This window comes from Centruroides vittatus, unplaced genomic scaffold, assembly GCF_030686945.1.
Source record: "Centruroides vittatus isolate TY-2023 unplaced genomic scaffold, ASM3068694v2 contig_1620, whole genome shotgun sequence".
In the NCBI taxonomy this organism is placed as follows: domain Eukaryota; kingdom Metazoa; phylum Arthropoda; class Arachnida; order Scorpiones; family Buthidae; genus Centruroides; species Centruroides vittatus.
Window position 1 is genome coordinate 25572 of NW_027120986.1, and position 25499 is coordinate 51070.

General features: G+C 27.9%; 2 protein-coding genes across 9 annotated transcripts in view; both read left to right on the forward strand.

Moving 5' to 3' along the window:
- The window catches only part of LOC136968829 (pre-piRNA 3'-exonuclease trimmer-like), a 33613-nt gene extending 24350 nt beyond the window's left edge, over positions 1-9263 (forward strand). For both annotated transcript variants that reach the window (XM_067262878.1, XM_067262877.1), the window contains 3 exons: positions 6226-6314; positions 8534-8632; positions 8734-9263. In XM_067262878.1, coding sequence (XP_067118979.1) covers positions 6226-6314; positions 8534-8632; positions 8734-8803 — 258 coding nt within the window. In that variant the 3' untranslated portion in view covers positions 8804-9263. The remainder of the gene's footprint in view (positions 1-6225; positions 6315-8533; positions 8633-8733) is intronic.
- Positions 9264-10024: 761 nt separating this feature from the next.
- The window catches only part of LOC136968813 (calcium-transporting ATPase sarcoplasmic/endoplasmic reticulum type-like), a 67663-nt gene continuing 52188 nt past the window's right edge, over positions 10025-25499 (forward strand). For 3 of the 7 annotated variants that reach the window (XR_010879703.1, XM_067262848.1, XM_067262851.1), the window contains exon 1: positions 13807-14005. The gene's annotated coding sequence lies outside the window, so the exon portion shown is untranslated. Of the gene's footprint in view, positions 10208-13805; positions 14006-25499 lie in introns of those variants that run through there. The other 4 variants (XM_067262853.1, XM_067262854.1, XM_067262850.1 and 1 more) reach the window with 3 other exon arrangements.

Here is a 25499-nt window from a genome sequence, read left to right on the forward strand (position 1 = left end):
ACTGATAATAGTAAAAAAGAGTGAAATGAGCTCAAAATTTTACTACTAATTGATCCAGTTTTCAATCCCCATCTTTACTTAGTTGTATTTTGCCTCAAATTCCCATTGATGCCACTAAAGAAAGTGCAATTTGCTTGGTCTATTTTCCTAACAGTTCTCTTAAACCAGGCCTAGCCAACCCAAATTGTTTCGCGAGCCACTTTTATCACACACAACATTACGGTGGGCCACAATTTAGGCAAAGATGCTTTTAAAAAAGTAAAGCAAATACAAAATGAATAAGATTTTATTGTTATACCAAGAGTTTGTACTCGCACTTGCGCATAATAACAATGACACATGCAAATTTTCATTTATTTAATTGTTTTAGTATACACATAACGGGAAACAAAAGTTTTAATAGATATATAATATCGCTTAGCGGGCCACACAATTTAACGTGATGGGCCGCAGGTTGGATTTCTCTACACTTATACAGTGGAGTGGAGATAGAATAACATAGTTCTCAGCCAGCAACACATTTATAACTATGTGTGTTTTACCATGTATGTTATATGGCAATGGAGTCACAGTGCAAATATAATGTATAATTTGTGGATAATGAATTTTTTGATTTTCCATTTTTCAATTTGAAATTGGGTCAACTCATATATCAGGTCTCTTTCATCAACATTTAATCATTTCCATTGTAGTCTAATCAAATTTATGATGGGTCATGTTCAGTATCCCAGGTTATAAAAGTTAAAAACAAAAGAAGAAAAAGAATAGGGCCTAATAGTATATAGTAAATGGAACCTCAGAGGAAAGTGTATTTAATTTGTAGCCAAAATTATTCAAGAAAAACAAATTGGATAATTGAATTGAAGGTTGAACATATATTGCACTGTACACGAATTAATTAATGTTTATTTTCTGTTAATGCTAGTTTAAAATATTAACTTAAAATTATTTTATATTAAATATTAATAAAATACTCGTAAATTAAACATAAGTTTTATGCTTTTATGTAAAAAAAAATAAATCGAAACTTCTTTTTGCAGCATATTTTCATATTTAAAACATAAAAACTTGATATTATTCCATAAAGTTTTTTTATTTACCTGCAACTATGATAAGTTAATATAAAATAATTTAATATTATGTGAATATATATATAATTTTTTTTTATAAAGTAAAAAAGAAAATATTTTAATTTTTATACTTAAATTTAAAAATAGTTATAACTGTTTTATAAAATATAAGTTATTTTAAGCATTGTGTTACATCAAAATAATTATGCGTATTAAATAAATTGCTATGAAAAGAAATGAAATTTATAAAGCCGACAAATATTTTCATCATTCTGGCAATGTCACATTCTGCCGTTTTATTTTGGTCCCGTCTTAACTGCCATTTTTCTCCCACCCTTTCGATATGTTTTGGATGAATCTATTTTGAGAACGGCCTTGAAGATGGACCAGATGGGTTTTGGCATATTTCACTCACTTCATTCCTTTACCCACAAAGGAACTTTAATATATATACTATGCTTATATTTTTCTTTCTTCTTAGACGTTTACACCTGTCACTTAACATATGGTCAGTCTCTAATGATATAACAAACAATATTTTTTTACATAATTACTTTAATTTTGGAAAAAAGTGACTAAAAAATTTATGTTTGTTTATATATTAAACTTTTTTTAGATTTAAATAGGTTTTTCCTTTTAACAAATTGATAGATTTCGTTAAAAGGAGAACTGTAAGTTATGTAACTACCAGTTGCAATGTTAATTAAATATGTCAGGTATATTTATTTAGGATATATTTAAAAATTATGTTTGCTTCCTATCTTTTACCAATATTAATTAAAACATTTATGTTTTACTGGATCTGTTTAATTAAAATAAAAAGTTCCAAAGACCTTTAAAATCCAGCAAGAAGATTTTGTTTTCAGTTTCTAAAGCCGTCTTCGGGTTCTGTCAAATGTGTACTGTGGATTTGTGGCAACTGGGAGAATACGTGTATATATAATTGTACATGTTTTTAATGGCACGTAATGATGGAACAAAACAGCAATTTTTTAAAATTTTTAATATCAATATTAGCATAACATTTATCGTAAAAGGTTATAAAACTTGGTACCATCTTTGTAAATAAATAAATAAATAAATTGCTGCTAATTTCAGGAAGCCAACTTTTTATTAAATAATTTAAAAAATCTAACCAAACTCAGCCTAATATCTCAGGTTTAACAGTTCTGAATATGTGAAATTAAATAAAGTAAAATTATATAAATAAATAAAATAGAATAAAAGAATAAAATAAACAAAATTTTGGGCATATTCAAGGACAAATAAAGTATAATTAGGCAAACTTTGCTATTAATCTCTTTCAGAAAGAAGAGAAATTTATGGAATTTATCAGTCATATCTAAGCATTACTAATTTCAAAAAATTCAAATATTCAAAACTTTAACCGTTTAGAATATTAATTTTGAATTTCTTTTAATTTACATATTCTATGCTACATTATTCTAAACTGTTAAATGTAAGATTTTAAGCTAAGAATGGTCAGATTTTGACCAAAACATTTCTTTTAATTAATAAAAAGTTGGCTTCTTGAAATTAGCAGTGATTTATTTATTTATTTACAATAACATTTCGCTTTTTTCCATTAATTTTTTCCAGATTATTATTGTTTGTTAGGGAAGTTTATTGTATCTTTTCTCATTTAATGTATGGAAGCATATGATCCTTCTTGTTCCTCCTTCACTCTACTTCTCAGTTGAACTTTTATAGAATAATTGGTGTGTGAAAAGTTTAAACTTAAACATAGGTATAAATTTAATGTATTTTTTCCTTTAAATATTTAATTTATCGAATGAATAACTTGAAAATGTCTTGAAAAAAGTTAAAAATGTTTGTTATATGAAAGAGCATGCTAAGAGATCACTTACAGACCCAACTTTTGAAGAAGCAATGAACATTATAACAAAATCTTATTCAAACTTATATATTATAATAACATTTCAATATACCCTGTACATTATAAATTCCATTATTAATATATGTTCTTAAGATATATTAGATTTAACTTATCTCGGTCAATAGCAGACATTCCCTTTATCTCATTTAGTCTGTTAAATAGAGGGCCAACTGTATAGTGATTTGTTATTATTTATATTTATATAAAATTATATGTAATTATTTTTTTGGGAAAATCAAATAAATTTAAAGCTTTTTTAGGTAAAACTTTAATATTTTTAAAACTCTGGTCTAAGTATCACTAAGGGGGCTTGTTTTTGTACTCATCATGAGTTTGGCCGGGCCAAAATGTATAATTAATTGGGTGTTGATGTGGGATCCAACACACTTGGGTCAAACCACAATAGTCATATTTCTGCGGATTCAACTCAGATTTGAATGAGATAACCCAGAACACAGCAGGCTGATCTTTGCCATTGCAACTATTCGACATTGATTTTTAGTATTATTATTATTAATAATTTTTGAGAAATGATATTTTTATTTTCAGTTGAATATAAATTAATTGACAGTTGCTAGAAAATTCAATGATAAATCCTGAGAAAATACAATTGAATAGCTTTCTACATCTGTGATGCAAATTATCTATGCTTTCAGCCACTTCTTTTCCTGCAAAAATCACCGTAGATGATAAAAAATTGTGCGCACTCAGTAATGTAATGTGAGAAATAGCCGGCTAGATGGCCAAGCAATTAAGTTGGCAGCCTACTGTTCTGGGGACCTGGTGTCAAATCCAGATCCCCAGAGTGGTGGGCTAACCCATTGTAGGTCCATAACGAACTTGTTTTCAGATCTTCTTAGTGCCCACAGGGCAGAAAGAGTTGTTGTTATTTTTTTTATATATATATAAAAATATAAATACAACATATAAGAATATGCTTTAAAAAAGAAATACATTCTGTAATTTAGTTAGAATAACTTTATATATTATTTTTTATTTGTTATTTAAACTGTACATATTGATGATTTGAAGATAAGATAAGATATCATGATTAAATCTCTAGACTTCTAAACATTTTAGGAGACTGATTTTTATCCTTTAATGTTGTTATACATTCATAAAACTTCAAATTTGCCCATGTTTTAATGTAATGTTAAACATAATCATTAAGGAAGGAAGCTTTTCAAATGTAAATTCAATTCATTGACTTCTAATGATGGGTATATTGTATCACCTGAAAGTGCTAGTTTTCAAGAAGTTTACACTCCAAGTAAAGGGGCTGTCCATAAATGATGACACTGGAGGGGGGAGAGAGAAAGGGTTACAACAAGTTGGACAAAGGGAAGGAGAGGGGGTTAAGCTTCAGCTTTCATTAAATTTATAGTTTACGTTTATTTTAAAATTTCTTGTGTGTTTTGTTTCTACTTTTGGTATCTATCACTCATAAAGTGATAAAGGTTTTAAAGGGGGTTGAGTTTTGTTGGACATCCAAAGAGGAGAGGGAGTTATGGAAACTTGGACAAACTGGGACAAGAGAGGGAGAGGGAGTAAAAATTTCAAGAAAAATGCAGACATAATTTATGAACAGTCCCAAAGCAGTTTGAATCGGACATAAAATTAAAAAGAACTACATCTCATCAAAATATCAAGTTTATAAACAAATATGAGATGGCAGATGGTCAGGGCGTTAGTCTACTGCTCTGGAGACCTGGGATCAAATCTGGGTGAGTAAACTCTTCGGGAATTTTTCGTGGGTAATCTATCTCGGATATTAGACCCTGTTCCTCACCACCCAGCTACCCTCCATTGTGGGCAAAAAAGGCCCTTTATAGAGTGGAAAAATCCAAAAAAAAAAAAAATAATAATAATAATAATAATTAATAATAATGATGTTTAACCCAAGCAAGATAATTTTTAGCATTTTACAATAATTTTAATAATGATTAATCTTATCAAAATGTAATTTTTAATTTAAAATGTTTTGTTTCAATGGTACTGAACTAATTCTTTACTTCAAAATCAATAAAAAGGATAGGAAATCAAACATTTTCTAAAGGTTTTAAATATTATGGACAACTACACATTTATTATTCTTACTAGAACTTTGTATGCATTTAATTATTGCTTCAAAATCAATATATTCTGAATGTAATTTAGTATTCTTACTTTACAATAATTAAATTGTAAAGTTTCAAGTAGAATTAATTTACGTTATTAAATATTTATAATTTAAAACAATTAAATTGTTACATTTCCTATTAGCCGATATTCTGTAACAGCTGAACTTTTCATATTTATGACATCTGTAAAACTCTTCTCGTTAAATTTTAATATTTTGTTTAACATAAAATCTTATTTCTCGACATAAACTTGTTTAAAACTAACTCAAAAAAATATTTTTTTGGTGAAAAACGATAACTTTATCATAAATCAAACATGTTTACAGGGCATATTTTGATTTTTAGAGTCCTTTATTTCTACAAAAGCTCTGTAAAAATCCTTTTTTTATATACTGAAATAAAAAAAAATTTCCCATAAAAGCCTTTGTTTATGCTGAAATAAAGAAAAAAAGAATACTCTGTAGAACCTCTCGTTTGTACAAAAATTAAAAGAATAACTGCAGAACACAAAAAATGCACAGTTAAACTCTTTGTTTTCACAAAATGCCGTGTAAAACCTCTTGTTTCTTTGTAACATAGTTCAAATATCCACTGTCTTATAACAAACTATAAATTCTAAACTGTAAACCATTGCCAGATAGTTGTCCTTCCCAACTGTCACTGAAGTTAATTTGAATATCACGTTGACAACAACTCCTTTCAGAACACATATTTTGAGAGTTGGCAGTTAGTTGCTTCTGTCACTTACTTATTTCTGTACTGATGGTTTTTGAGTCATGCCTGACAGATGTTGTACCACCCTAATCTGTCTGGATGCTAAAAGACATTAATTACTCATTACCATCAAAATTTCAGAAAATAATTGTTTTTTTTTTTTTTTAACCCCCTCTCCTTTTACATAATAGTATTTGTATAATAAATAGTTTTTAATAAATAAACTGTATTTTTTCTAGATGATTAGAAACAAATATAATGCAATTGTAATTAGTTCATTCACACGCCGTCGTTATAACGAATTTTTCTTGTAAGATTATCGCGAAAATAAGTAAATGTTTTTAAAAATGACGATGAGGAGGAGAAGGAGGAGGAGGAGGATGAGGATGAGGATGATGATCGTATTTGTAATTTTTCTCAACAGGTGGCGACTCAGTTTTCCAGTTACGGTTGCGTAGATGTTATGTCCATTTCGCGGAATTCAGCATTAGTCGCGGTGGGAAATATTTGGTGGTAAGTTATAATACAATTACAATAGAGAAAAATAATAATAAATTGTAAAAATTTAAATAAATTCGAACTGAAGAAAAAAACGCTTTAGAAGTAAACGAGTCATTCTGATTGGTTGATTTTGGAAATTTAAATTTTTTTTTTTATATTAATTTCATTAGTGAGATTTTTGTGTTAATTACGAACCTATGTAATTGTTTTTAAAGTATTTTGCTTATATTTGTAAACGTAATTTAAAAGAAAAGGTGACAACAAATGTGTGATTAAAAAAAGCAAGCAAAGTTTGCAAAATTTGTTTCCAACCAAAAATAACTCGACAAAAGATCAAGGAGAGAAATGCCAATGTGGGTGGATGGATTCGGTGAATGTGTCGGGAGAGCTTCTCATCTTCCCAAAATATCCTTTCTAATCTGGACCTCTCCTGCACCAATTCGATTGTGAATCAAGTCATAATTTTTTTTTTTTTTTTTCTTTCTTCTTCCTCCCGCAATTCTGACGTCACAGACATAAACGAAAGTGACGTGGAACGAGTTTAATGCTACCGATATTAACCGACAATTTAATTAAATTTTGCTGATGACCCGCATGTCTTTGACCCGTTAACGACCCGCATATGGTGACCGTTTGGATTCGTGCCAAAAGTGTGTAACAGGTGGATCCTTTATTAAATCTATTACATTGCTAGGTATCCGAGTAACTCAATTTACTCCCATCTTTCGTAGTTTTCTTGTTTAAGATGGATTTCTCTGAAGGCCCTATTGGTAATAAACAGGGCAAGAAGCAATTGGCGTAGCGCAACTTAACGATAAAACTCCCTACTTAAATTTAAGTATGGCCATAAAGCTTCGAGTGTGTATTGCTTCTGTTTTTGCGCATTTGTTTAAATATATTTATACCCTAATTGCAATCTCTAGGAAATGTAATCGAATATATTTCTGCAAAATTTCTATGAATGCTGCCAAATTTTGTTTCAAACGCTCTAGAAAGAGTTGTTTGTTGTTACACATTTATGGCTTTCGTGTTGTTCGGCCGTTTAATGATGCAAATGAATGATTTTCACGCCATATTTTCCGAAAGAAATTTATGAATTTCGTATTGCGTTATAATAAACAACTATCTGCACTCATAAATCGCAAGCAGGCGACGAAACGATCGATTTTTTTCAACGAAAGATCGATTCAAGAATCGATTTTTGTTTATTCGTTAGTCTCGTGTGTGAAGTCAGATGGAAGATGATATAAAGGAGATAAATTTAGAACACGTTTATATGACTTGACGTATATACATTTTTTTTAAATTTTTCGTAAAGTATCTGGATTTTGTTGAATTGTTAATTTTTTTTTTTTTTAAAGTTCTATTAAATTAACACGGAGTTTTCGTTGATCGATCGGGAAATACTCATCGGAATTTTACTGTGACGTAACGTGAAAGGACACCATCTGTCAATGTTTGACGTCTGCTGCCAAAAGTGGCTCATTAAACCGTCAGGGCGGTACATTTGCCGCTTTCTAATTTTGTCTGTTATTCTGGCCATAGTTGGACAAAAGCCGACTCAACAAGAGTTCCTTTATTCGACTCGGATCAGAATAGAAAATTAATATTCTGTTACGTTTGACGTACATTGTATAATATATATACTGAATTTTACGCTTTGATATGATTTATGGTTGTCTGTTCACGAATTTTTAAGCGTTAATACGATATATATATCTATTGAAAGAAATTATAGTTCTATAAATATGATTATCATACTTGGGTCCAAGCTTAGAGGATGCCAGTTTGGATTTCAGTTTTTATCTATTTTTATACTTTAATTTTTTGCTCTTGAACTGAAATTTAATTCAAGATTATGTTTTATCACCTTTAATAAATCTTAAGTTTGCATTAATTTAAAACTGAACTGTTTAAAATAATAATTTTTATGAATAGTTTCATCATTTTTGTACACAAAATACTGTTTAATCATTCCAAAAATATTGTTTATGATATTATTATTATTATTATTATTATTATAAACGTTTTTAAATGATAATATTTCCATTAGGAAACTTTAAAATTTGTTTATTCACGCTTTATTTATAGTAAACATCCCCTTAACAAAATGATGTGTTGCATTCAATGAACATTCTGATATATATTAGTTGTAAGATTAAAGGTCAATTATTATTATTTTAAAATATATATATTTTTGTGTCTTTTTTTTTAAAAAATATCATTCCCAGTGCCAAGGATATCTTAACAGCTTTCCATAGCCATCCAGATATTTTAGTCACTTGCTACAATGTCTTTTTACATTCAAAGTCTACAAGGATGCTTCTCTGGTGAGTCTAATTATAATTTTTTTTTATTATGTTATAATTTAATATTAGATTATTCTTTTACATTTATGGCAACATATATATAACTCATTTATCTATTTCAGGTGTGCATGTTTCCTTTCAGGGTCTTTAGGATTGATTCTTCTTGCAAAAATGTGGAAAATGGCTAGATGAAAAGCATTAATGTTTTTAGCTTTATAAACAAATTTAATAGGAAAAATTGTGAATAAATTAAATAAAAAAGATAGATAAATTATCCGGCAAATAAAGATAAATCTGTTTTGTTTATTTAGAATCCAAACAGTTTGCCAAAACAATGACACATTGTACAGTACACATTAAAACTTTTACTAAGCTGCCAAGCAATGTGACAATAGTAATTTTTTTTTTATTCCTCCTCCTGTTTAACTTGTTTGTCTTTTATCATTCTTTAACGAGTTTACATGACAATTGTCTCTTTTATCAACAGCGCACGTTGTTTTAAGTTACACGCGTTAACAGTCTTGTTTATGTCAAAACAAATTACCCTCTTTAAATGCCTCTGTAAAACCATCAAATGGTATAAAATAAACTTAGAAAATTTCCGTTTTATAATAAAAATCATCCGTATTTTTCTAAATAAACCTTTTTTTTTTATTTAAAGTTTTGTTTCTGGTGTTTTGCTGTGTATAAAAACACAAATGGTGTTTTACCTAAACACCAGATAAAGGTCATAATTCACGGGGATAAGGAAGCGTGTTCTTTGACTATAAAGACGTTATCAATAGCTTCACATTCTCCATCCTCTTCTGGACACATTGCTTCGTTTGAATTACCTCAATAGCTACCAGATACATGTATGACGTCAGGTTTGACGTCATCGCCGAAGATGATGAACAGACTTCCTGAACTCGCATGTTACTTACCTTCACCATATTTTTGTTTTAATAACTATAATAAAAACGAAAAGAAAACGATTTCGTTTTATTTCTTTAAATGTTTGTGTTACGGATGAATTTTATTTATTTAAAAAAAATGGATGACGTATGATCTATAATCGAAACCTCTGTATAGTTATAACTTGCCAGATCTTTTTTGGAGAGTAACTAGTTATGATGTAATATATAATTTTTAAGGTTAAAAATAATTTGGAAAATTAATATATTATTTAAATTTTATAAAAATAGCCCCAAAAAAGCGGAAATTGATATATTCTGTTTTATTATATTATTATTATTATTTCTTTTCGGGACGTTATTTAAATTATCTGAATAGATATTAATATTTTTGCGTTTTAAATTTATATAACGCGCAATCTTAAAAATATTTTCTTTTTATTTTTTGAAGTGAATATAATGGAAAATTTTTAAAATTCGAACAGACGATTTTTGATGATATTACTGATTACAATTTCGACCACGAGAGTGCGCGTAAGTTGACTTAATATAGATACCCTAACGTGGTTTGACTCCGTTTCATCGCCAAGTTTTCATTTCCGTTATTTTATGTTGAGATGGCAAAAAGTTATGCGAATTAAAACAGGTGATCGATATAATTATTATTATTCGTAAAATATATTTTGAGAAGGAGGAGAGAAAGGTAGGAATTTAAAAAAAAAAAAAGTTGTGTGTTCATTTATTTTTAAAAATTCAAAAATTTGAATTTGCACGCGCGACATTTAAATTAGCCAATTATAAAACGCGTCTGTAAAAGTATAGATATCGAAAAAGTTAAATTTATAGACGTATGAAATAAAAAATGAACTTTAACGTATTTTTTTAAACTTAAGTAACGAAAAAAAGTTAATTTTATAATAATTAAGTATAGTAAAAATATACCTGTAAGTTGATCTTTAGTTCGGCGGTATTATTTTTTCAAGACCTTATTGTTCTATGGAAAATATGATATTCTTTTCGTGGTACTTGTTATTTTGAAGTGGATATTTAGAAGTATAAAAATACATATTTTATTCATTCATCTAAATGGGACTTATTGTAATCATTAAATTATAATTTTAACTTGCGTATTACGTGTAGGAGTAGCGCAAATATATGTCGCATGTTTAGCGAACTGAGCGGCAAAATGATTAAAAAAGATAATTTTAATTTAATTTTTATTAAATATCATTTTCTACTCTTGTTACATTATAACTCTTTTATTTATTTATAAACAATTGATTTATTTACTAACAAAGTGATGCAAAAGCGCACTTTGTGCGCTTTGCATCACTTTGTTGGAGATTGAACCACTTCGTGCTTTTGGATCTTTAGAAAAATTATGTTGGCTTATAGCAAATGGTTTTTTTAAAATATTAAATGAATTAATAATGATGATTGGTTCAAACTTTAATGCAAAAACTATTTTGGGATGTGATTTTAGCATCCAAAAGTAACTCAAGCGGTAATGCAACTAGCGTATGAAGGATCCCAACTAGGGACATAATTTTAGCATTTTTAACAGATACGGTATATTTTTAACAGTACCGGAAGTATTAGAGCTCGTTCTCTCGAGAGTCCCTCTACCCTTTATAGCTACTGTATTATAAAATGATCCATATCATTTAAACGCGTCCCAATTTTCTAATAAACGGTAATTTAATCATTTTTTCATGGCGATTAGTGTTTTTAGAAATTTTATAAAGAGAATATTAACAGATTCCATCATTTCAGTTTTGAGGAAAAATATAGTTTTTTTTTTTTTTTTTAAAGTCTATTGCCAGATATTTTCGGTAGTTATGACCTCAAATCTCTTGAGCAATTCACTATTTTCGTTACGTGATGACGATAAAGGTAAATCTCAGGAGCAAATGTAACTGAGAATATTAAGGAATTTGGTTTTTTTTTTTTTTTTTTGCATGGACTACACATGTAAGTTTTCGATGAAAATATCAGTAAATAATTAAAAAATTAAAAACTATTTTTAATAATTTAATAGATTCTACGAGTAACTCGGTTGTCGGCATTGAATTACAACATATCGTAAATTAATTTGATAATTGTGATGGAAACTGACTTTATTTATTTATTTACTGTTTTTTTTTTTTTTGGTAACTTATATCGTACTACACATAATTAAAAAATATATGGACCTATATATAGATCTACTACTTTGCGAGGATCGAGTTACCGTTTAAAGAGTCGAGTTTACTCACAATTCTACTACTTACGCAAATAGGAAAGATATTTTATAAAGTGTAATTAAATTACTTTATTTTTAACTATAAAATTAGAAATATATGTATTCTGAATTTTTAATTTTTGAAATATTGTTATACAGACTCAAATAAAATAACTTTGTTTTAATTTTAAATGTATAAAAAAAAAAAAATATATATATTCTAAATCTTAAGATAAATTACGCTGTGAAAGTATTTAAATGTTTTGAGTAAGAAATGAGTGAAAGTAATTGAGTAAGAAAATATTTGGTTAGATAATGAGATATATGTAATTAGTACGTCAAAACTTTGAACTTCGGTAAAACTGACAGAAATCTATAAAACAATGAAGTGTAGTTTTATTTGATGGAAATTTATATATATTTATATTCATTAAATATGAAATGTAAATAACTTTTAATCATCGTCGTCATTTCATCATCAATTGAGATATAGATGTGTTGCCGCCTTCACCACTACTATCTACTTTTTGAAATAACATTTAATGATGAAGAGAAATGGAAAATACAGTTTTAAAACAAGTTTGTTTCTTTGTGTCGACTACAGTATATGGTATGGCATGATGCCCGAAACCACCCACGAATATTTCTTCAAAAAGAGAACTGCTTTACCGATATTTATGATGATAAACTAAAGAAAATATAAGTTATCCTAAAGCCATGTTTGCTATTTTATTACATATAAAATTTTCAAATTTTCTATTGGATTAAATTGCATTCATAATGCAAAAATATATCCGAAATCTTAATTTTTCTTTGTTTTACAGAAATTCTATATAGGTTAAATACTGTACATATATAAATTAGACCTATATAGGCCAAATTTCAAAATACTTGATTACACATTTTAGACTTTCGATTATCATCATGACTTATACTGGAAAATGTATGCTTAAAACATCCTTTGTATACTGTTTATAAATATAACTTTTTTTTAGTAATTTTGATTTAATTTATTTTATAAACTATATGAGTTTACGTATTAAGTATCCGCAACAACAATTTTTACAATGGAGTTTACAAAGCAGGCTTCGGTTGTGTTGATAAAATATTAAAGTATCAGTGTTAATCGGAAGTCAGCAATTAATTTTTATTTATTTTTTAATTGCAGTATACTGTGTATAATATCTTTGTTTTGATCCATAATAATATTTTAGAAAAAATTATTATTATTATTCCAGATAAAATTCTAAAAACATTTATTCGTTGTTCTAGAAATATTTATTATTGTTATTATATTCAAAATTTTAGAGAAAAAGACTGTTATTCTAGATAAAATTCAAGAATGACTAAACATTATTCTAGGTAGCCTATAATGCCATTTGTTCTCGCTAGCGAAAATTCAAGGAAAATATTTTAAATTCTCTTTAAAAGCTATATGAAATATTGGAGAATTTTATTTTTTAAATAATAAATAAAATGTTTTTGATAACGTTACCAAAAAAAAAAAAAAAATTGTAGTACAGTATTTTATAATTTGATTCTGAACAGGGATCAAGTGAAACCAATAAAGTTTTACTTTTGTTACAAATCAATATCGCCTATTTATACATATTATATGTTTATTTATGAAACCTTAAGCGAGAGATTTCACCCTTTAAATCTATTATTTATTTTTCCGTTATCGCCATTTTTCGGCTTACTCCGGAAGCCAAATCGGAGAAATATTAGCCTATGTATTTAACAGGAAAAAGGAAATTAAAATATCTCGATTGAAAATAATTTCATAAAAAGTATCAAGAATTCTTATCTAAATTTATTTTAATAAAACGTTTAAAAAATATATAGGCTATATATATTAAAATGTTACGCTGAAGTATTACCCGTTAACATTTTGGGTAATAAGTTACTATAGGGATGTATTTATTAAAACAATAGTTATTGTTTCAAACAAAACATAAAGCTTATTTTATATATAAAATCCCAACTCGTCCGCTATAAATATATCAAGCTACGAGCCCGAAAATCGAACGGCAATCGTTCCTGTACGAACGGCGAAAATCAGTAATAACAGTAGCATCTGTCATATATCCGTAGATTGAAATATCTGTATACGTCACCTCATCAATTAGCCAATAGGATCGGCGGATATAGCCGACTAATCAGAAAACTCCACATGAACGAAGACGCGTGAAAGTCCGTGTAGGTTTAGGAAAGAGTAGAAGTAAAGATATTTGTCGGATCGAAAAGTAAACAACGTTTTCTTTAATATCACCGATAAAGGTACGTTTTTTAACATTGACCGATTCAATTAATTACGTCGAAGATTCTATTAAATACGTAAATAAAGTACAATATGCTATTTAGGCCTAGAATATTCTATGTATAAACCTATATTCTAATCGACCATTACCTTAAGTTGTAATTCATTGATAAACGAGACGGTGATTGGTCGAATTTGGAGGCTTTTATAAAATCGACCAATTATCTCCATCGTTGTAAATTACAAATCGTATTTATAAAATACGTGATACGTGTAAATTGAATAATCATCTTCCTATTGAATTAATTATTCAATGGGAAAAATCGGTTATTCACATTTACTTGATAAATACGAAATAATAAAAAATATTCAATTATATTTTGACTGAATTTATCTCATTTAAAATTTTTTAATCAATGAATATTTATTAAAGATAACCAATCATTTCTTAATCTTTGAATGGAACCTTTATACACACAAACACAATGTTTAAACAATATTACATAAATAAAAATGTCCTTATAAATCCTTATACCATCAAATAATGTAGAAAAAATAAAAGCCAAATTATTTCTATATTTTTCATATAAATTTGGATTTTATTGAAAATTATATTACTCTAATATATATTGTATAAAGTATAATGTTATTCCATATATATATTTATATATATAAATTGAACTTATTAGAGAAAATTCCAGAATAATTTTAAGGAAAAAATTCAATTTTTCCTTTAAAGGATCAATCTAAAAAAAAAATCAAATCTAAAAAAAAATTAAATTGTAAAAAATTGAAATATATATCCTGAAAATTTAGAATTTTTTAAAAATATTTATTTAAATTTTAAAAATATAGTAATATCTTGGTTTTCGTTGACTTGAGTTATTGTCGGTTTTAGTTTGGTTTTAGTCGATTTTTTTTTTGCGAAAAGTTTGTCTCAGATTTCGTTGGCGTGCCCATGTGACTACCTGCTAATTTTGCAAAAACATAGGGCAATGCACACATTTTCCTGCTCGGTGTGGCATTGTTTCTCATTGTGTGAGCATTATCTCACACGTCTAGCTGAACAATTCCATTGCTTTTCTTTCCTTTTAGGACAAAAGAAAGTTTCCAGAGCCAGCAGCCCATTGAAAGCCATGTTAAATGCTATGCTAAATGTTCATATATTCTTTACGTTAGTTTTTTATATTCATTTTGTATTAATTTCTTATTTTTTTAGTATTAAACACACTATTTATTCTCTATAAAATGTGTTGTGGTATATATTTTGGAGTGTCTAGAATGAATTAATTGGATTTACATTGATTCATTTGGAAATAATTGCCTCAGTTTCAGATTTCGCCGATTGTTTTCAGACGAATTATTGACAAAAACCAAGGTATCACTGTACTAGATGCATACACTGTCAAATGATGCTAAAATTTTTTTTGTAATGCGAGTACTTTCGGTGATATAAAATCATCACCATTGGGTTAATGAATGTTTGAAATTAGAAGAGAACATTGCTACTTGCAGTACAACATTCAACATTTAAATATTTTTCATGTTTAAATTTCACAATGGAATTTGAGGTTTACAAGCACAAGAAAGAACAAAATTTGAAATAAAAGACAAATAAGCATTTCCTTTGTAAATTTTTACGAAATTAATAACAGGTATTAATGAAATTTTTACCTGTTCTTTCATTACTTCCTTCTTGAAGTTATAACTTACGAATGATTGAATATTTAAGCATTACTGAATATGTAAAAGAGTTCGTTTTGATATTTTGTAAATTATTTATATAATTATAATTTGTATGTTGAATTTAAATCTTTGTGTAGTTATTTTTCCTTTGAATGCTGATCAATTGCTGAGTGATATATTAATAGGACAAACTATTTCTTCACCTTGTAGCCTTGAATAAATATTTAATAACCATCATGTGGTATTGTATCTTTGCATTTTTTTGCAATTAATACATTTATTATTATTATATAATAATGTTTTGTCAGATGATAAGTTTTTCTATCTTTGTTATATAATATTTTGTATTTCAGGAGTTTAATGAAAATTATTTCAGTATTTTTATTATGAAGTTTAACTGTTATCTTAGATTTGAAAACTTGAATCTTAGTGTGCATATTGTATGTATCTGTCTGTCTATCCATGTGCATGCAGTAAAATCCCTCTTATCCAGTAATTGGTCATATTTTTATTGATATTTTTTCCATGAATCGGATTTCTAGTGTCAATTTTGGGAATGAATACAATGCACTGTAACAATACTTCTTTACTTCAGTCAGTCTTTGCTGTCTATGTTATTTGGATTATAATCATTTCATGTGTACATATTTTTGTTTTTAAATTGTTTATTTGAAGTTATAGTCTTGAACAGCAGAATTGGAATTTGTTAAGTATTGAAACAAAACTAAAAGCATTGAAATGTATTAATATTGGAGAACATATAAAATGAATGTATTACAAACTGGGTGTCTAAATAGTAAAGTGGATGATTAGCAGAGAAACCAGAAATCTCCAAGACTTCAGTTAGTAAATAGAATCAGAAAGTGTTGTCAGGCATGAGAACATCATCTGATTTTATTTACACTATGAAGAAGCTAAAAAATTAAGTTGATGATGCATTATGGATAAGAATAACAAAGAGGAAAATCTCTTAGTGGGCTGATTTTGAAGGAAAAGGCAGTGCATTTATACAAGAAAGTCAACAATACAAGAGAATTTTTAGCCAGTAAATAATGGTTTTTGTGATTGCAAAAGTGTCACAGAATTTTTGTTATCTAAATGTTTGTGATGAGAAATTGTCAACAGATCTGGATTCTGCAAGTGGATTTTTTCAAAAATTTTTAATGTTATGTAAAAGGAAAATATTATGCCTGAACAAGTTACAGTTTGGATGAAACAGGCTTTAATTTTAAGCTTCTTTTGTTGAAAATGTCAATAGAATAACAAGAAACATTTTATACAGGTTTTAAGTGGTATTTTGTTCAAATGCTGCTGGAGACTGCCCTTTCCATTGTAGGAAAGTTAGCCAAACCAGGAGCATTTGAAAATGTTTACTTTAATATTTTACTAGTTTATTACAAAACCAAGAGGTCAGCTTAGATGAATTCTTTTTTATTTAAAGAATGGTTTTCAACTGAATTTGTTCCAAAAGCTATGGTACATTTGAAATTCTAAAGGCTGTTCTTTTCCTTGACAAGATTCCTAGCATATCATTGACCTATTTTCTGATGACATCAAGATGGTGTTTTTACCACCTGACATTATGTTGTTGGTACAACCTAGGGATCAAAAAAAGATAGTCTGAAAAGGTATTACAGAAGAAAACTTTTTCAGACATTTCTAAGATGGCTGCCAGTGAAGAAAAGAAACTTGCTAAAACCCTTAAGAAAATTAATGTTAAGGATGTGTTTATATGTTGGCATCTGCTTTTGAAGAAATGCCATTCTCAAAGTTTGTGAGGTTATGGAGAAAACTGTATCCTGATGTTGAAAAATTAACTGTTATCTGGAGAAAGAGCCATGTGCTGAAGGTAGACAAACCATGACATCATCAGTCTGCTTAACAATTTGAAACAATTGTTAGAGTTCAGAGATTTGGAGAAAAGAGACATTGGCTATGGAGAACAACATTCTAGAAAATGAAGTGTTAACTGATGAAGAAATCATGATTTACATATTAGTATTGAAGCAGCTCGTCAAGAAAAAATGATAGAAAAAGAACCGCAGATAAAACTTACAAAAGAATAACTCGTTTAGAAGGAAAGTGACAAACTTCGATAAGGTGTATCAAACAGCAAAGATAATTCATCTGCCATTGATATAATTTTTTATGAAAACTGGCATGATTTTGCTTTAAAAAAATTAAATTAAAAAGAGAAATGAAAATTAGTAATTTTTTTTTATTTAAATGTTCAATAAACATATTTATTTATATTAATCAAAAATCTACTGTATATATAAAATCTGTATATATCTAAATGTTTTGATTTATAGTTTACTTTTTGTATGAGAATATGTTTATACATAAAAATAAATAAATAAATAAAAATTTATACTAAATACTTATTTTAGGTCATAATTATTGTAAACAAAATACTTTCACAAATTTTTTTTTAATTTTAAAAGAGTAACGATAATTTTAAGAATAAGATTTATACTTTTTCATGAATAATGCTTAATTGCTTTTTATTAAATATAGTGTTTATCAAGCTAATACACTATTTATATTTTATACTTGATAGAACAGAAAATCTTGAGCATTCTCTACAATTTATATCACTACTACTATGTACTGTACATTAGTGGTTAGTGTTAATAAATACTTAGTTGGAATTGGTTTTTAATAGAAAAAAAATACTTTATTTCTCTCTTATTAAGGTAGAAACTAAAGTATAAAAAAATTAATAAATTTTAATTGAAAAAATATTGTTGATTTGATAGTGAATAATTATTATTATATTTTTTAGCTTTTTATTTAGTATGAAATTTATTATTTGTTTGTAACTACTACACTTTAGATGTTTCTTGCATTGGAAGTTTCACTACAAAAGTAGCATAACTAGTATTTACCCAAGAGTTTCTTTGTGATGAATTATACTTTTAATAATTTATCTTTGTTGTAATCATTTCTTACAGCTTTTGTTTTAAAAATAATTTCTTTTTATAAGATTAAATGTTAAAAATTTTTAAAATTTATTATTCTCAGCGGAAGAAAAAACCATTGTGTATATATTTATACCTTATGACAATTCTTTAGACTTAATTTATTAATTAAAAATTTTCCTTTCTAAATATAAATATATAACTTCTATTTTGATATTGAAATATAATTGTAATCAGATTTCTAAACTAAAATATCTGCTATTCAAATATCTGTTTTATATACATACATACATACCAATTAAATACTAAACATCAATGTACAGTACATTAATAGTAAATAGTTGATATACATATGAACATACATATATGTAGTGTTGTTGGTTAATGAATATCATTGGCAGGTGATAGCAATAAAGATGAAATAGGAATGGATCTATCAGGTCAGTCCATAAGTCTGTGGGCATTTTTATGACCTTGAGAAAAATCTTGTTTTGCTGTTAAAAATGTCAGTCTAATGTGATAATTTTTACACCAAAGTGTTAAATTGGATCTCATTCATATAATACTGTTCAGAATTGTGAACATTTCAGTTGTTTATTTTCGTTAAAATGGAAGTAACCGATGAATATAAAAGACACGTTTTATACTTTTTATTTGGTGAGAATGCTACAAATGCAGCCAAAAAAATAAATACTGTACATAATCAAATCGTAATTAGTTCAAGGACTGCGCAGAAGTGGTTTGAAAGATTTAGAAACAACGATTTTAGTGTGGAGGATAAGGCTCGTACGGGAAGATCCGTCGACTTCGACGACAATGCTCTCTCTGCACTAGTCTGCACTGTAAAAAAGGCTATTTCTGAATATTTTGATTCAAAACCGAAATCATTTTACGAAGACGGGATTAAAAAGCTACCATCGAGATGGCAAAAAATTGTACAAAATAATGGTGAATACATTATAGATTGAAATAAAATTTAATTAAAATCTTTTGCTGCTTTTTTTGTAGATAAAAATACGCACGAACTTATGGACTGACCTGATAGATGAGGCAATATGGGTTATTATCTCTGCATGATTTTTTTATGCTAACAAGAGCTTCATTATTCCTTTAAAATAATGTTTGAGTTTATATAGTTTGTGATTATTAAAGCAATAAGGCTTTTATATATTATTTATCCCATTACACGAATTAAAAATCTTCTAAGATTTGCTACTGGAATCTCCTTTCAGATGAAGAATTCCCTTTGATCATCTATAAGATGTTTGAAAGAAATAAATTAAATCCCAATCATGAAAAATGTAATTCATATATTATATCATTAGGAGTTGATAAGACTAATACTGCACTTTCATTATTTTTAATTCTTCAGGATCATAGCCCCATTTAGTCATTTGAAAATATAGTAAATTGAAGAAAATTGGATAGAAGCAGATAGTAAAAAATAAATTTGGTACCTAACCCAACAAGAATATGATCTTCATCATTCTGTATATTGTGAGCAGATGCTTTCTACTCTAGCAAATTCAGTTTGGTAGAAACTGCTAGAACAGCTATATTACAAATTAATATAACACAATCAATTATTACTGTAATTTTTGGAGTATAAGCTCTAGTGGTTAAAAATAAGTCGTCATTGAAAACTGATTGACAGATTAAGCTGCACTTTTACATTAGCTGCACCAACTCTGATAAATACTCAATATTAAAAATACAAATGTTTATTAAAAATTATACAGGTAACCCCTGTCTAACACGGGAGTTACGTTCCAAAAAATTGCCGTGTTATACGAAACAAAGAACTAGTGCGAAAAGGGGGGGTTAGGTTCCAAAAATTAAAAAATATGCTGTTAAATCCTTCTTTAAATTGGATTTATTATTCACAAGTCGAAAGGCTGGATGCAGGCAGGCATCGGGCATACAAAATTACAAATAAAAATAATAATATACTGAATATTATACTGTAAAAATATAAAATAAATATAAAATAATTTATATTGTTAATTTAAATTAATTTAAATAGTAGCCATGGGTGCCCCTAGTGGCCATTTTTGGGATACAGTGATAGAATCTGGTTTTTCAACTTTATATAGTAGATTTTTTTCATGGGTAAAATACTTATTTATTATTTAAGTAAATATTTTACCAGAGGATTATTCATCTCTATATGATGATCCCAGCATGAGCATCATCAACTGGTAACAGTTTTTATTACATTTCATGTTATACTGCAGGAGATGGACAACCTTTTTCTATGTAAGGCCGCATTTTAAGACTTTTGAACTGATGCGGGCTGCATACAAGAGAAAGAGAAAAAAAATGTTGGTAAATCAGATTTATTTATTCTTATATAATTATAAATTAGCATAGGTATACTTAATTTAGCTTCTGGAACTGATGTAAATGTAATATATTGGAAATATTTGGTTAAATATTCGTCACTGCTAGTTTTAAGTTAGTTTCGATGTGTCTGTTAGCCAGTTTCTTGTTTTAATTTTTACTAAATTCACTGCGGGAAAAACTATTCACATACATAAGTTGTAATTTTTTTGACGTTTGAATTTTGTTGCATACTTCCTTAAGCTGAGAAATTGATATATTTATTCACATTTTATGCGTCGCGGGCCGCAAAATATATGAATGCGGGCCGTAGGTTGCCCATCCATGTTGTACTGTACGAGTGTTTTACCTAATTCCCGAACCATGTTAGACTGAACCTGTGTTATACGGGGAATGTTCTCAGTTCTTGAACTGTGTTAGAGTGAATCCGTGCTATAGAAGTGCCGTATTATACAGGGGTTACCTGTAGTTAAAATTATCATTTAAAAGCATTACATTAAAAAAAAATAATAAAAATTAAAAATTTTAATTTAAAAACATTTACATTTTAAAAGAAATTTTAAAATTTTGAGAAGGATTAATTTTCAAATTCAAGTTTGAAATTGCATACAATTTAAATTTGTTAGCCAGTCAAAAGCATAATTTCAGTTTCTGAATGTTAAATGGGTGGGAATCCAAGGAAATCAGTTAGAAATTGTTTAACTGTTATTACCAGAATCAAAATTTAAATTACAAACAAATGAAATTTGCAATAATTTCCAATGTGAGTAATATTGAACATCAATAACAATATCAAGTAGTATTTACTTTTTCAACTTCAATATTAGAAAACATATCAGTATGTGATTATTCAATAATAATGAAATCACCAGTTTAGATGATGATGCCACCTGCAGTGTGATTTGTAATTGACAAGAAATTTTTCATATATAACAGACATGGGCAAATGCGGCTCCGAGAGCCACGTGCGGCTCTTTTTAAGTTACATGCAGCTCTTGCTGAAAGTGTTAATTTCTATTTTTTATTGTTATTTTTACAATTTTATTTTTATAATTTTGTGAAAATATGTTTATTAAAAAAATTCAATATTTGTTTTATATTATATTTATATCATATAATAAAATCGTGCGCTTTACCATACTATTTACCACGACAGTACAGAACTGCGGCTCCCATGCATTTTGCTAAACCTACATTTCGGCTCCCACTGAACTCTTGCTTGCCCACCCCTGATATATAAGTTGCACTTTTGCATAATCCTCAATCTCTCTCTTTTCTAATGTAAAAACAACCTATATAAGCCTCAGATTATACTCCAAAAATTGAAATATATTAAGAGTTTGACCTGTAAATTCCTAGAAAATAAGTTTTCTTGTCTCAAATCTTTGGAAAAACAGAATTGAATTTACAGATCTAAAACAGAAAAGTGTCAGATTAATTATCCTTTGTAATTATCCTCTTTAAGTAAAATGAGTATGATACAATTATCATAGACAATGATTAAAGTTTTATTATGAACTAATGAAACTAATTATTGTAATAAACATGAATTTGTGTGTTATTTTATACACTAAATTTATATTTAAAAGAAAGTTAAAGCAATGTCATCATATGATTAACATCACTTTAAACAGTCAGTGAAATAGTCAAAAGTAGTTGGAGAGAACTCAGATAAGTATTTGACTGAAGATTGTGAGATGACGGTTCACATCTGTGTGCACTCTATCAAATTTTGTTTGGACAGATGTTGATTGAGGTAGTAAAGATGTCAACTTGCTGATCAGGGGACTTGGCTTCTAGTCTTGGGTTGTGATTCCAAAAGTTTTCACAAGTGTTTGAACGAACACTTTGGGCCTTGTCCCTCACCACTTGACTGCCCCTTAGTGTATCTAGCCAAATCCACGGTGTAGGCCTATATGGAAAAAATCACACTTAATACCCACAAAATAAAGAGTTTTAAAAAAAGCCAGAGGAAATTGATATATTTATTGTATTTGTCCTTCCTCAAGTTAATTCACTTACATAATTTTCCTTCTTGTCAGGTAGTTTATTTAAATAAAAGTTTGTTTGCATTTGATATATGCTAATTTTTACATATTTTAATAAACTTTTGCTTTATGCTTAAATTTTTAGTTTGTATGCACTACTTCAAAATAAAATTTATAACACTTTTTATTTTAATTTAAACCTGTAATCTTCTTATTGCACAAATATATTAAAGTGGCAATAAGGTGCAATGAAATGTAATAAATATATATTTTTTCTTCTAATCTAAAACCTTGCCTTTTTATTGTCTTTATCTGTATTGCATGATGACATGCTTTTGCACAATGAAGGCTTTACATTCATCTTCAAGATGGAATGTAAAGCCAAGCCCAGTGACTATTGAAAAGCACTTCATCATGCAATAAGAGGATTATTATTTAATTATATTTATTATCTTTATGTAATTGGCATTGTATAGTCCTGGGAATTCCCAGATTTTGAAAATATATCTTGAACCTGGGAAAATAGACAAGTTGCTTAGACTCAAAAACCCTATATTAGATTTATAGTGAAAAATTAATTGTACAATCATTATAGTATTACAATGCAATATTATTTTGAGTTTTATTTTCTGTTCATTGTTTTCTTTTATTAGTGATTATGCTTGATTTAAATGGTTGTATTCAATAACATCTTATTGATATTTTTAGAAAAAAGTGCTTACACAAACAATAGTGATAATATGAAAATTAATTGAAAACAGGAATAAAAAATTAAAAAATCTTACATTTCTAATTTTATATTTTAATGTCAGTGTTTAAAATACAAATAGAAAAATTTTATTTATAAAAGTAATGAATAAATGATAATTTAATAATGATTAGTAAATGAAAAAGAATGATGATACAATTTGAATTAATACAGTATTTTGACTGAATCATAATATGTAGTGTGGAAAATCTACAAGTAACTATTGCTGTTGTAAATGATGATGATGATGATATTGTTTTAATCTATTTTAACTACCATAATAGAAGAAAAAAAAATTAATAATCAATTTTATAAAATAGAAATGCAAAATTCAACATTTGAAGGTGCATATACTGTATATCTGATGCATTTGAGATAAACATGTTTATATTTATTGCATGTTAACTAAGAAGCTATTTAGGATAACGTTTTAAATTAGAAACATCTACTGGTACTTATTGAGGGTAACCAAAAATCAAATAAAATAAGTAGATTATGTAAATTTATTAATGAAAATTAAATATGTATGAATAAAATATGAACAATTTAATTCAGACATTATTATTAGTTCCTGTCGTGAGTAGTGTAAATCAGTGATTCTCAACCTTTTTTCGTCACGGTACACTTTTAATAATTTAAAAATTTGGCGGCACACACGGTTACTTCGGTAAGTACCGCAGGACAACCGGTGACGTCATAACAGTGATTTTTAAATGCAGTTGGTTATTTAGGTCACGTTTTCTAAACGCCTTGGTAACTACTGGCAGTTACCGGTAACACTGGTTACAATTGCCAAACGTGCTCTAGGAAGGTAGAACCGATTAGACTATTTGTCTGACGTCGCTTATGTATGGATATTCGCAGTGACGGCACGCTTCAAAAATTTCGCGACACACTAAAGTGCTGCGGCGCAGTGGTTGAGAATCACTGGTTTAAATAATAATACTTTTTAACTGCTTAAGGAGCTTAAAAATATTATTAAATTAGGTGTTGAATTGACTTTTTCCAATATTCACACAATATTAATATCTGTTGATTCTATTGAAATACCTGTGTATTTATACCTGTGTATAATTTTTCAATTTTAATATACAGAATTGAATAATTTTGGATCAATATGGAAGGAGTGTTTAAAAAATTATTCAAATATTTTTCAAGAAAGTAATTTAAAATTTAAAAAAACAAATAAAACAAAATTTAAAAATGAATCACTTAATATATTGTGAGTATAGAACCATAAAGAGCTAACTCTAAATTTTGTAGATTTTTAATAGTAGATTATTCCTATTACATTCAACATTTCCTATTTGGGACCATAAGCAAATATGTAAAATAGCAAATTTTTGGTTGTTCCAATTTTCAAATCTGAAAATTAGTTTCATGGTTAGTTGCTTATTGTTCTAAGCATGCTGTTTAACCCAGATAAGCTGCTTTCTGCACATTTTACTCATCAGTATAGCTTTTAACATGGACTGTAGGATTTTAAACCATGTTGTATAGATGGTGTTGTACAGTTTCTGCACTTTTACACCTGTCTGCTTTTCACTTTACTTTCAGTTTGGAAGAACTAGCAGCAAGTTCTTGTAGGACAAGATGCTACAGTGTTATCCTGACACAGCATATTCATGCATTTACTCTTGATCCATGTTCATGTTGCCTTTGCAACAAACGCATGATTGTTGATTGCTGACAATGGACTCTCTGTGCTGTCATGAGAGGATAAACTTTCAGCATTCAAAGCATCCATTATGGAGTTTTTACATACTGTTAACTATAAAAAATTTTCATTTTGTTTATATAAGTACAGTACTTTCATACAGAGGATTTTTTG